This window comes from Dendrobates tinctorius, unplaced genomic scaffold (genome assembly GCF_039654945.1).
Source record: "Dendrobates tinctorius isolate UK_male_01 unplaced genomic scaffold, ASM3965494v1 ptg000020l, whole genome shotgun sequence".
Classification (NCBI taxonomy): domain Eukaryota; kingdom Metazoa; phylum Chordata; class Amphibia; order Anura; family Dendrobatidae; genus Dendrobates; species Dendrobates tinctorius.
The window spans coordinates 16,450,031-16,463,224 of NW_027361688.1; the positions used below are offsets into that span (position 1 = coordinate 16,450,031).

At 51.7% G+C, this 13,194-nt stretch overlaps 1 protein-coding gene across 2 annotated transcripts in view; it reads left to right on the forward strand.

The window, feature by feature from the left end:
* Positions 1-13,194, forward strand: part of FERRY3 (FERRY endosomal RAB5 effector complex subunit 3) — a 62,605-nt gene that overhangs the window by 32,300 nt on the left and 17,111 nt on the right. For both annotated transcript variants that reach the window (XM_073567792.1, XM_073567793.1), the window contains 2 exons: positions 8,624-8,686; positions 10,064-10,266. In XM_073567792.1, coding sequence (XP_073423893.1) covers positions 8,624-8,686; positions 10,064-10,266 — 266 coding nt within the window. The remainder of the gene's footprint in view (positions 1-8,623; positions 8,687-10,063; positions 10,267-13,194) is intronic.

Below are 13,194 nucleotides of genomic sequence, written 5' to 3' on the forward strand. Positions count from 1 at the left end.
AACGGGTGAGCACGTGTTGAGTATCGTATCCTTTCCCACACCGTGGGACATATCTGGGCCATTTTCCCCAGACTTTTTTTTTTTTTTGGTTTTGCTATGAAGATTAGACAGGGGCAACGGACCCTATTGAAATGTCCGATTTCCCCAAACCATCAACGGGTGACCACGCACGAGTATCCCTCCACGTATCCCCTCCCGCGACGTGGGACAAGATGCAGGACTTAGCCCTGACCACCCCTACGTATGGAAACCATGGGCTGTACAGAGGCACAAGACTAGTCCGTGCGGCCCCCACTGCTCCACCAACGCTAGATGGCGGAGCTGCAAGGCGGCGGACAGTCCCTCTCCTCATCCCTGGAAGGAGGACGGAGTTAGGGTGCCTGCACCATCCGGGATACCCCCCTCTACCTGATCGGAGAAGTGCAGTGTCCGGATGGTATGGATGTGATGGTCGGGGAAGGCCCTGCGGCGTCCAGAGGGCCGGAGCTGGTCAGCAGAGGCAGGAGTTCCAGCGCTTCCCTTTCCCGGCCCCCCTTCCTCCCCCCCTCACGGTAACGTGACTGCAGCGGTGGCGGCGCCCTGCCGCCACCCCCGTCGCGGGCGGACATTAAAAATCCAGGCCGCGGCTTCGGCCGGTGGTAGGCCGCGGCCGGAAGTCCCGCTCTCCTGGCGCGATGTCACTTCCGGCGGCCCGCCTTCCGGCCTGGGCGGGCGCCGGGTAAATTGAGGCCCCGGCTTCGTGTCAGCATAGGACGCGACCAGGAAAGAACGGTCGGGTAGCCCTCAGCAGGACAGCACGGCAGGAGAAGCAGCATGTGTGGGGGACACAGGACCGGGTAAGTGCGGTCCCGACCACGAGTGGCAACCAAGGGTACTCCCCTCCACAGCCCCTAGCAGGGCAGCATTAAGGCCTGGATACAATATGGCTGGGAAAGGGAAGACACACACGTTCCTTTACACTGCATGCATCGCCTGTAGGGCGTCATTTGCGTGGGCACAGAGCAATAAATTATGCGAAGCCTGCGACTCCGAACGCGCCCAGGAGCCCTCCCCGTGACCGAGCCCGGGAATTCAAATCCTCCAGAATGGGCCTTATCGCTATCGCAATCTATGGCTTTGCTAACAAAGGCGATTGAGTCTCTTCATGCCCCAGATAGGAGCAAGGATAGTGGCTCGCTGATCTGGGAGGGGTCCCCCACCTCACAGGACCCTCCGGCCTGCAGGGGCCGCTCTCATTCCAGGCAGACGCAAAGGAAACGAACCCTCATGGCGTCGCCCGGCCCATTCGGTGCCTCGGCATCAGTAAGTTCGGCGTCACGCTCGCCTTCACCAGTTGTTGGGAGCGGGCAGAGTTCAGACTATGACTCAAACGAGCCACTGGACCTGGATACCCCGGAGTGTCGGGAAACAGTTGACAGCCTCATCGATGCCGTTAATCAGACACTGGAGGTTGAGGATGACTTCACCTTGGCCTCAGGCCATAAGGTATCCTTTAAGCGGGCTAAGCGACCGCATAGAGTGTTTGGCACTCACCCAGAGTTTGAGGACATACTGCAGTGTCACAGGGAACGGCCGGATAGGCGTTTCTGGGGGCAGAAGACGATAGAGGAAAGATATCCGTTTGCCCTGGAGCTCTGTAAGAAGTGGGCGGAGTCCCCAGTGGTGGATCCACCAGTGTCATGCTTGGCCTCGAGATCCTTGTTATCGGTACCTAGTGGTTCTTCTATCAAGGACCCCACGGATCAGCTCATAGAAGGGTTGGCTCGCTCAGTTTTTGAAGCATCAGGATCAACACTCGCTCCCTCGTTCACAGCAACGTGGGTGGCCAAGGCCATGATGTCATGGTCAGAGTCATTGAGCAAGGTCTTGCAGGATAGAGACCTGCCTACAGAGGTAGCAGAGATTGCGAGTCAAATCGCTAGGGCCGGTGACTACTTAATCAAAGCTTCCTTGGATGCGGCAAATTGTGCGGCTCTTGCGGCCGCAAATGCGGTAGCCATTAGGAGGGCCCTATGGTTAAGGACATGGCGGGCCGATTCAAATTCCAAGAAGTCTTTGACTTCACTGCCTTATCAGGGTGGCCATTTGTTCGGGGAAAAATTAGACCAGCTCATCTCCGATGCTATCGGGGGAAAAGCAGCTTCCTCCCGCAACAAAAGGTCAAGCAGCCGTTTCGCCAGGCTCAGGCACGGTTTCGGGCCTTTCGCAACCCCGGGTGGACGGCAGCGGCCAGCTCTGCTGCTCCAGGGCGCTCCAACCAGGATAGGGAGCAACAGGTCTCATATAGAACCAACCCATTGGGGAGAATGCGTGCTCGCCAGCCCAGGGCGACCCTCAGCCAAATGACTCAGAGCACTTTTTAGGCGACATCAGCAGAGTTGGCGGCCGCCTGCTCTGCCTTCGCCAGGTCTGGGTCACGATAGCACGCGACTCATGGGTGGCGGAACTCGTGTCCGCAGGATACAAGATAGAGTTTTTCAAGTTTCCCTCAAAACGATTTTTTTCTGTCCCGACTTGGAGCGTTGGGCAAGGGCGTTGCTAGGGGCCATCAACTCACTCCAGCGCAACAGAGTCATTATTTCCGTACCAGAGCACGAGAGGGGGCAGGGTATTTATTCCAATCTGTTTGCGGTCCCCAAAAAGGACGGGACAGTCAGGCCGGTTCTGGACCTGAAGCTCCTGAACAGGTTCATCGGGATCAAACATTTCCGAATGGAATCTCTCCGTTCAATACTTGGCCTCGATCGACATCCAGGATGCCTACCTGCACATCCCCATTTTTCCTCCACATCAAAATTTTCTGCGGTTCGCCATCAATGGCCGACTTTTCCAGTTTGCAGCACTGCCCTTCGGGCTAGCCACCGCTCCCAGAGTGTTCACAAAAGTGATGGCAGTCGTGATGGCCGTCTTACACTCTCGGGGCATAGTCGTCTTACTATATTTAGACAACCTCTTGGTGAAGGGCCCCTCGTTTCGGGCATGCGAGGAGAGTGTCAGCATCACGCTGGATACCCTCTCCCGCTTAGGGTGGTTGGTCAACAGGAAAAAAATCATCCCTTGTCCCAGCTCAGAGGATTTCTTTTTTAGGGATGATTTTCGACACCTCCCGAGGGTTGGTAATTCTCCCTCAGGACAAGGTGCTAGCGCTCCGGCAAGGAGTCCAGAAGCTTCTGCAGCCAGTCCCGCACACCATTCGGTTTGGGATGAGAGTGCTAGGGAAGATGGTGGCAGCAATAGAGGCGATTCCATTTGCCCAATTTCATCTTCGCCCCCTACAGCACGTCCTCTTGTCAGCCTGGGACAAGAACCCATTCACGCTCGATCATCGATGCCGGCTATCCTGGCAGGTCAGACAGTCTCTGGAGTGGTGGACGAGCATGTCCTCCCTTCTGCAGGGGAAACCCTTTCCTCCTAATCACTGGCTAGTGGTCACGACTGACGCCAGCCTCCTCCGCTGGGGAGCGGTTTTTCGCCACCACACACGGACGATGGTCACCGCAGGAGGCACGCCTCCCAATCAACTTGTTGGAAGTCCGAGCGGTCCGGCTGGCACTGCAACATTTTCAGCACCTTCTAGCAGGACGTCCCATCCGGATTCAATCGGACAACGCCATGGCGGTGGCTCACGTAAATCGCCAAGGGGGCACGCGCAGCAGAGCAACCATGCGCAAGGTAGGACACGTGCTTCACTGGGCCGAGAGGAACCATTCGGTAATATTGGCAATCCACATCCTGGGCATAGAAAATTGGGCGGCAGACTTCCTCAGCCGGCAGGGTGTCACGGCGGGGAAATGGTCTCTACACCCCGAGGTCTTCCAGCAGATTTGCCAACGGTGGGGAACACCAGATGTGGATCTGATGGCCTCCAGGGTGAACACCAAGGTGCCCGTGTTCGTCACTCGGTCTCGGGACCTGCGAGCGATCGCCGTGGACGCGTTGGTTCTGCTATGGAACCAGTTTCGCCTTCCATACTTGTTTCCCCCGCTGCCACTACTTCCGAGGGTTATCAAGAAGATCAAGACAGAAGGGGTTCCAGCAATTCTGCTGGCCCCAGACTGGCCCCATCGGGCTTGATATGCAGATCTAGTGCAGCTACTCGCCGACATTCCATGGCGACTGCCAGAGCGCCCAGATCTACTGTCCCAGGGCCCGATCTTCCACCCCAAATCAGGGGCCCTGTGTTTGACGGCATGGCCGTTGAATCTTGGATTCTGACCCAGGCTGGGTTCAGTCGCAATGTGAGTAGCGCCCGGAAGGCTACCTCGGCGAGGATTTGCCATCATACCTGGAAGGTCTTCTTCGCTTGGTGTCGAGATCGTGGTTTTTCTCCACTGACTTTTTCGATTCCCAACATCTTGGCCTTTCTCCAGTCAGGCCTAGACTCAGGATTGGCCCCGAGCTCCCTTAGGAGACAGATATCGGCGTTGTCCATCCTGTTTCAGTGAAGGATTGCTACCAATATGCAGGTGAGGACTTTCATCCAGGGAGTCTCCCACTTGGTACCGCCCTATAGGGTGCCCATGGACGCTTGGGACCTTAATCTGGTCCTGAGTGTTCTGCAGGAGGCACCTTTTGAACCACTTCAAGATGTTCCTTTGTCGTACCTTTCCCGGAAAGTAGTATTCTTGGTAGCCATAACTTCCATTAGGCGAGTCTCTGAGTTGGCGGCCTTGTCCTGCCGAGCACCGTTTCTCACCTTCCACAAGGATAAGGTGGTTCTCAGACCAGCTCCCCCCTTTCTGCCGAAGGTCGTGTCCTCATTTCACGTTAATGAGGATATTGTCTTGCCCTCATTCTGTCCGGCGCCAGTACATCGCGTGGAAAAAGCTCTTCACACGTTAGACCTGGTGAGAGCACTCAGAAGGTACGAGGCGCGGACAGCACCCTTCCGTCAGACGGATACGCTGTTCGTGCTCCCTGAAGGGCGCAGGAAGGGACTCGCAGCCTCAAAGTCGACCATAGCCAGATGGATCCGTCTAACGATTCAGGAGGCCTACCGCATCAGGGAGGGCGCCGGTCCCAGCAGGGATCAGAGCACACTCTACTCAGGCAGTGGGCGCCTCTTGGGTGCTTAGGCACCAGGCTTCGACGGAACAAGTGTGCAAGGCAGCGACCTTGTCCAGCCTGCACACGTTTACCAAACATTATAATGTCCATACTCAGGCATCGTCAGATGAGAGCCTGGGTAAAAGGATTCTCCAAGCGGCGGTGGCGCACCTTTGAACAGGAGGTGCATGTAGCTTGGATTGGTGAGTCAATCTCCCACCCAGGAACTGCTTTAGGACGTCCCACAGTACCTGTGTCCCCCAATGAGAGGAAGGAGAAACATGGATTTTTGTGAGTACTCACCCTAAAATCCTTTTCTCCGAGACTCTCATTGGGGGACACAGCACCCACCCTGTTAGCCAAGTTGGCTCTGGTTTATTTAATTAATGTACTTTTTTTTTATGTCAGGGTGGATCTTTTCCAGACATATTGTTATTTGCATTAAGGCTGTTTTTTTTTCTCGTTATTCTCCGACTGCTTTTGCACTAAACTGGTTTCCGCCCGTAATCGGAGCGAGGGTGTATGCGGCGGAGGAGGAACTAACCTTGTGTTGTTTACTTAGTGTCAGCCAACAGATGGCGGTAGCATACACCCACAGTACCTGTGTCCCCCAATGAGAGTCTTGGAGAAAAGGATTTTACAGTGAGTACTCACAAAAATCCATGTTTTTAGGTTGGGTGGTTAGTGAAAAAGTGATAAAATCCTTTACTTTAGGAGAAAGGAAAATCCCTTTAAATAAAAAAAAAAAACCAGGAGGCTCAGGATGAGCAGGGTGATGTTGGCACATAAACTGGTTCCGGTTGTACTGTGCCTGGAATAGAGGCAACGCCACCTGATTGGGCACATTAAACATTCATTGTTCGCAGCCCCTGCTAATTTGCCTGCATTTAACCTTTGCCGCGGGTATTTATGGGCGCTCGGCGGCATGCGAGGAACCTCGGGTGTCGGATGACTCGCAAAAATAAGAATACAAAAAATTCCATTCCTCTAAATCCCCCCCCAAATCCGAGGCCGTTTGTCTAATTATCCCGCTGTCATCACACGAAGGTCACATAAATACTCTGATAAATTACTGCCCAAAGGAGCGGAGACGAACGCGGGGAGCTCGGCTCTGGTTACCTCCAAAATGGAGATCCCACGGAACGTTCCGGGACCACAGTTACCTATATGAATGGGGAGGGAGGGGGTCTTTCAGAACCTCTATTTTGAGTGATCTGCCTCCGCTGTGAGTTGCCTGTATAGAATTCCTGAGCTACTCCTTTAACGATCGGGATGAGCGCTCCTGAATCACTCTGCCCAATCATAGGGGGCAATGTAGAGTAACTGCACAGTCCGCTCTATCCCCTCCCTGCACTCAGGAAACACAAAGCTGAACCATCAATGTTAGTAACCACTAGATCCCAGGCATGCAGCATCAAGACTTCCTCCCCCCACCAGGGATCTTAAAACTAATCATCTTTACTGCCCTTGACAACCAGGGATCATTATGTTAACCCCTTCACTTTCCTAGCCCACCACTATCTAATCTGTATCACCACACAGTTCATAATCTTCCACTCTAGACCACCAGGGATAATAGAATTAACTCCCTCGCTGACATAAGACAACCACTGATTTTAGAATTAAACCCCTTAGAGCTCTAGACCACCAGGGAAAGTAAAAGCACCCCCTTTGCTGGCCTCAATCCACAGGGATAGTAGAATTAACTCCCTCACTGCCCAAAACCACAAGGGATACTAGAACTAATACATTCATTGCCATAGAACAACAGGAATATTAGAATTTACTCCTCAATATACAGTAGATAACAAGTATCCACCATTCACAATAGGTGATGTCACAGCTCACCTCCCCCTCCTGTAGAATGACTGATAACACCTCTACATATAGTAGGTAACACGGGATCGACCATTCATAATAGATGATGTCACAGCTCACCTCCTCCTGTACAATGACTGATATCAACTACTGTACTCTATATAGAGGTGTTACACAGCTCAACCCCTTTCTCCTTCTGTACCTTTATATACAGTACAGTAGTTGATGTCACTGCTGACCGCCTCCTCTTTCTGTACCTTTATATACAGTACAGTAGTTGTCACAGCTCACCTCCTCCTCCTTCTGTACCTTTATATACAGTACAGTAGTTGTCACAGCTCACCTCCTCCTTTACCTCTATATACAGTAGTTGATGTCACATCACTCCTCATTCTGTACCTCTATATACAGTACAAAAGTTATCACAGCTCACCTCCTCCTATATCTCTATATACAGTACAGTATTTGATGTCATGGCTCACATCCTCCTCGTCCTGTAGCTCTATATACAGTACAGTATTTGATGTCATGGCTCACCTCCTCCTCGTCCTGTACCTCTATATACAGTACAGTATTTGATGTCATGGCTCACCTTCTCATCCTCCTGTACCTATATATACAGTACAGTAGTTGATGTCACAGCTCACTTCCTCCTCCTCCTCCTGTACCTCTATATACAGTAGGTTAGTTGTCACAGCTAATCTCCTCCTGTACCTCTATATACACTACAGTATTTGATGTCACAGCTCACCTCCTCCTCCTGTACCTCTATATACCGTACAATGTGTGATGTGAAAACAAACTAAACCATACATTTCACATAAAATCCTGATTTAACCAATAGTCTTTTTTCGGCTGACACGTCCCCTTACAGCCGCCCATGTTCCTGGTGCTGATTCTCTCCCTGTATCTGGGGGGGCAGATTCTCGGAGGGGCACATGGCGGAGATGGTTGATGTTTTCGGCTTGTCCTCCTTTAGCTCATGTCCTGCTCCAACCTCGGGAGGGATAAGCCCGGCCTCGCCATGAAACCTGACCCCACTGCTCCAGAATACAATTATTCCAACAGGACCATTACGGGTTATAGGAGGGCGGCAGATGCCAAAATCCTTCCTGGCAAGTAACTGTATCGGCCCGATCCTCTTCTAGGGTATCAGGAGCTTTCTGCACATCTGATGATACGTCGTCATGTCCATTAGTGACAGGGCGCCACGTCCTCCTCCGATCCACACACAGATGTGAGCGGGACTCCCCCTCTCCCGCTTCGGGAGCGTCATGTGTCGGGAGCGGAGGGATCGTTAGTGAGATTGCCTTTCTGCATTCCATGTATTTGTCAGGCCGATGACAGGCTTCTAAAGACTAAGGGCATCGCTGCCCACGGCTAAAATGGACCGCGTGACCGGCGCAGGGCAAATGACAGCATTCCTCATGGAGAGGCGCTCTCGGCCGCCTCTGTTTTAGTATGCGCCTGTACTTGCTATGAAATCCTTCCTTTTTTGTGTCGTTCCTCAGTTATTCCTCCTGGAAATGAAAGAAGACAACAGGCAGTTAATATTATCCAGATATACAGAGTAAAGGTAAGGAAAATGAGACTAAAGACCGAAGCGGGCGCCATCATTATTCAGGAATTTCCTGGAGGAATAACAGAGCAACAGCGCAGCTAGGTGTACAAATTTCCCCAATATTTATATGTAATTGATCTGGACATTGAAATGTCTCCTTTATTTACTTGTTTTTAATTTGTTTTTTGTTTTAATTAGAGGCGACTAATGGGAGCGACAAGGTGAAACCAGCCGAGCGCAACCAGTGTAATCTGTTACCAGGTGATGACTCACGGTTGATAGGAGGGGATTCTGGGATCGACTTATTATTGCTGCGAGATCTGACTGTCTTCATCCACACCCACCTGCCTTCCTCGTCCTCCCGCCTGCCCTCCTCGTCTCCCGCCTGCCCTCCTCGTCTCCCGCCTGCCCACCTCGTCTCCTGCCTTTTCATTACACACCTGTCCTCCTCGTCTCCTGCCTGCCCTCCTCGTCTCCTGCCTGCCCTCCTCGTCTCCTGCCTGCCCACCTCGTCTCCTGCCTTTTCATTACACGCCTGCCCTCCTCGTCTCCCGCTTGCCCTCCTCGTCTCCCGCCTGCCCACCTCGTCTCCCGCCTGCCCACCTCGTCTCCCGCTTGCCCACCTCGTCTCCCGCTTGCCCTCCTCGTCTCCCGCTTGCCCTCCTCGTCTCCCGCTTGCCCTCCTCGTCTCCCACTTGCCCTCCTCGTCTCCCGCTTGCCCTCCTCGTCTCCCGCTTGCCCTCCTCGTCTCCCGCTTGCCCTCCTCGTCTCCCGCCTGCCCACCTCGTCTCCTGCCTTTTCATTACACGCCTGTCCTCCTCGTCTCCCACCTGCCCTCCTCGTCTCCCACCTGCCCTCCTCGTCTCCCACCTGCCCTCCTCGTCTCCCACCTGCCCTCCTCGTCACCCTCTTGCCCTCCTCGTCTCCCACCTGCCTTCCTCGTCACCCTCTTGCCCTCCTCGTCACCCTCTTGCCCTCCTCGTCACCCTCTTGCCCTCCTCGTCACCCTCTTGCCCTCCTCGATCTCCTGCCTGCCCACCTCGTCTCCTGCCTTTTCATTACACGCCTGTCCTCCTTGTCTCCCGCCTGCCCTGCTCGTCTCCCGCCTATCACGTGCCTTGCATCATCATCACCCGCCTGGCCTCCTCATCACCCGCTTGCACTCCTCATCCACCTGGCCACCCAATCACCCATCTGGCCTCCTAGCCTCCCTATCACCTGCCTGGGACTCTTGTCACCACCTTGTCCTCAATCCTCATTCAGGACATACTTGTCATGGGGGTGAATGCCCGACAGGATCTATGGCCCCATCTCCGTCTAGCACAGGAGTCACATCACGTGTACAGACTTCGCCAAACTTTGCTCCTTTAAGTTGAGGGTCAAGTGCAGCTGTTTGGCAGCTCTCCATAATGGGGGCTTCCATAGTTCCCTGCAGGCACCACTAGGGGAGCTCACCTCACATAGCTGGAGCGATTGCCATGATTGGGAGCAGAGCAGCCCCAGCGGCTAAACTTAGCATCTGGGAGAGGAGAGTGCGCCTCCGCCGCCGCCTCTGTGGTAATTGGATGTGTCGGCGGCTTCCTTTACATCTCTCGGTGTTCGTCATTGAGCCATTTTAAAACTTGCATTGTCTTCCAGGGGAATTTTATGTGACGAGGCACTCCAACCTCTCCGAGACCCATGTGGTTTTTCACCTCTGTGTGGATGATAACGTAAGAAGCGGCAACATAACCGCCCGCGACCCGGCAATTATGGGCTTAAGAAACATCCTGAAGGTGTGCTGTACCCACGACATCACTACTATCAATATCCCGCTGCTCCTCGTCCACGAAATGTCAGAGGTAAGGCCGTGCAGACCATAGCGAGGGGGCGGAAATCGATTGGACATGCATTTAAAGGGAACCTGTCACTAAGCCTCGGGCAACTAAACCATGAGCTCGTCATTCTGAATGTGGGGTTTAGCGTTTTAAACATGGCCGTGTCCGAACTGTAGAAGACTAATAGGCCGTGTTCACACGTAACGTGCTTTTTTTTTTCCTGCAGTAGCGCTCTGATTATTGCGTTTTTGACACATTTTTCTCCTGTATTTGATGCGTTTTTGGTGCAGATTTGAAAATTCAGCAAAAATCACATCAGATTGCTGTTGCGTATTTGGGTGTGGAAACCTGCAGAAAAAACGGAGGAGAATCTTGGCAGCGAGTCCAGCGGCAGCCAGAGCATGTGTTATATATAAAGCGAGGTGTACGGTCCTCAGTCTCGTCTACTCAGTGCTTTTGTGCCATCTCCGGGCTCATGTCCTGGTATTGTCCTTTTACTACCACGTGCACGCTTAAACGAGGTGTACGGACTTCTGCTTCACATGCGCCAGCTGTCAATGGACCCCTCTCCCTGGTAATATAGAGGTCCTTTTATTACAGTATGCACATTGATACAAGGTGTACTGTCCTGATCCTCAGTTGTGCAATTCGCCAGATGCCATTGGGCTCTTCTCCCTGCGAATGTCTTTTTACTACCGCACACGCACTGAAAAAAGGTGTACTGACTCTTGCCTCACCTGCGTATACGCCAACTGCCAATGATCCCCTCTCCCGGGTAACATATAGGTTCTTTTATTTCCAAATGCACATTGATACAAGGTGTACTGTCCTGATCCTCAGTTGCACAATGCGCCAGAAGCCATTGAGCTCATCTGCCTGCGATTGTCGTTATACTACCGAATGTGTACTGAAACGAGTTGCATAATCTTCTGCCTCACATGCACCAGCTGTTGATGAACCCCTCTCCCTGGTAATATAGAGGTCCTTTTATTGCAGTATGCACATTGATACAAGGTGGACTTCCTTGCTCCTCAGTTGCGCCATGTGCCAGGTGGCATTGGGCTCATCTCCCTGCTATTTCGTTTTACTACCACATGCGCAATAAAAACGAGGTGTACAGACTCCTGCCTCGCATGCGCCAGCTGTCGTTGAACCCCTCTCCCTCGTAATATAGAGGTCCTTTTATTTCCATATGGACATTGATTAAGGTGTACTACCCTCCTTTTCAGTTGCGCCATGTGCCAGATAGCATTGGGCTTTTCTCCCTGCTAATGTCTTTTTATTACAGCATGCGCACTGAAATGAGATGTACTGATTCCTGCCTCACATGCGCTAGCAGTCGATGGACCCCTCTCCCTCATAATATATAGATAATTTTCTATCTGTATTCACAGTCATGTAAGATGTACTGCCCTGCTCCTCAGTTGCGCAATGTGTCAGATGCCAGTGAGCTCATGTCCCAGCTACTATGTAGGTCCTTTCACTACCGCATGCGCCCTAAACCGCAGTGAGCTGTCCCCGGCCTCACCTGCCCAGTGCGCCAGCATCTGTTGGATAATATATAGGTCCTTTTATTACCATATGCACAGTGATGCAAGGTGTACTGCCCTGCTCCTCAGTTGTGCATGTACTTGCTGCCAAAAGTTCTTTTACTGCTATGTGCCCATGGAAGCAAAGCGCGCTGACCTTGGCTTCATCTGCACAAGTGTGTATACTTAATGGTTTTTACCTCGCTTTAGTGCTCATTATGGAAGCAAAATGGAAAAGATAAAGGTATTACCCATTTCACCTTAAAGAAAGGATATTAATTATTATTATAGTGCCATTTATTCCATGGCGCTTTACATGTGAGGAGGGGTATACATAATAAAAACAAGTACAGTAATCTTAAACAATACAAGTCACGACTGGTACAGGATGAGAGAGGACCCTGCCCGCGAGGGCTCACAATCTACAAGGGATGGGTGAGGATACAGTAGGCGAGGGTGGAGCTGGTCGTGCAGCAGTTTGGTGGATCGGTGGTTACTGCAGGTTGTAGGCTTGTCGGAAGAGGTAGGTCTTCAAGTTCTTTTTGAAGGTTTCCATGGTAGGCGAGAGTCTGATATGTTGTAGTAGAGAGTTCCAGAGTAGAGGGGATGTGCGGGAGAAATCTTGTATGCGATTGTGGGAAGAGGAGATAAGAGGGGAGTAGAGAAGGAGATCTTGTGAGGATCGGAGGTTTCGTGAAGGTACAGTTGTGGCCAAAAGTTTTGACACCCCTGCAATTCTGTCAGATAATACTCAGTTTCTTCCTGAAAATGATTGCAAACACAAATTCTTTGGTATTATTATCTTCATTTAATTTGTCTTAAATGAAAAAACACAAAAAGAATTGTCCTAAAGCCAAATTGGATATAATTCCACAGCAAACATTAAAAAGAAGGTGGACAAAAGTATTGGCCCTGTTCGAAAAATCATGTGATGCTTCTCTAATTTGTGTAATTAACAGCACCTGTAACTTACCTGTGGCACCTAACAGGTGTTGGCAATAACTAAATCACACTTGCAGCCAGTTGACATGGATTAAAGTTGACTCAACCTCTGTCCTGTGTCCTTGTGTGTACCACATTGAGCATGGAGAAAAGAAAGAAGACCAAAGAACTGTCTGAGGACTTGAGAAACCAAATTGTGAGGAAGCATGAGCAATCTCAAGGCTACAAGTCCATCTCCAAAGACCTGAATGTTCCTGTGTCTACCGTGCGCAGTGTCATCAAGAAGTGTAAAGCCCATGGCACTGTGGCTAACCTCCCTAGATGTGGACGGAAAAGAAAAATTGACAAGAGATTTCAACGCAAGATTGTGCGGATGTTGGATAAAGAACCTCGACTAACATCCAAACAAGTTCAAGCTGCCCTGCAGTCCGAGGGTACAACAGTGTCAACCCGTACTATCCGTCAGCGTCTGAATGAAAAG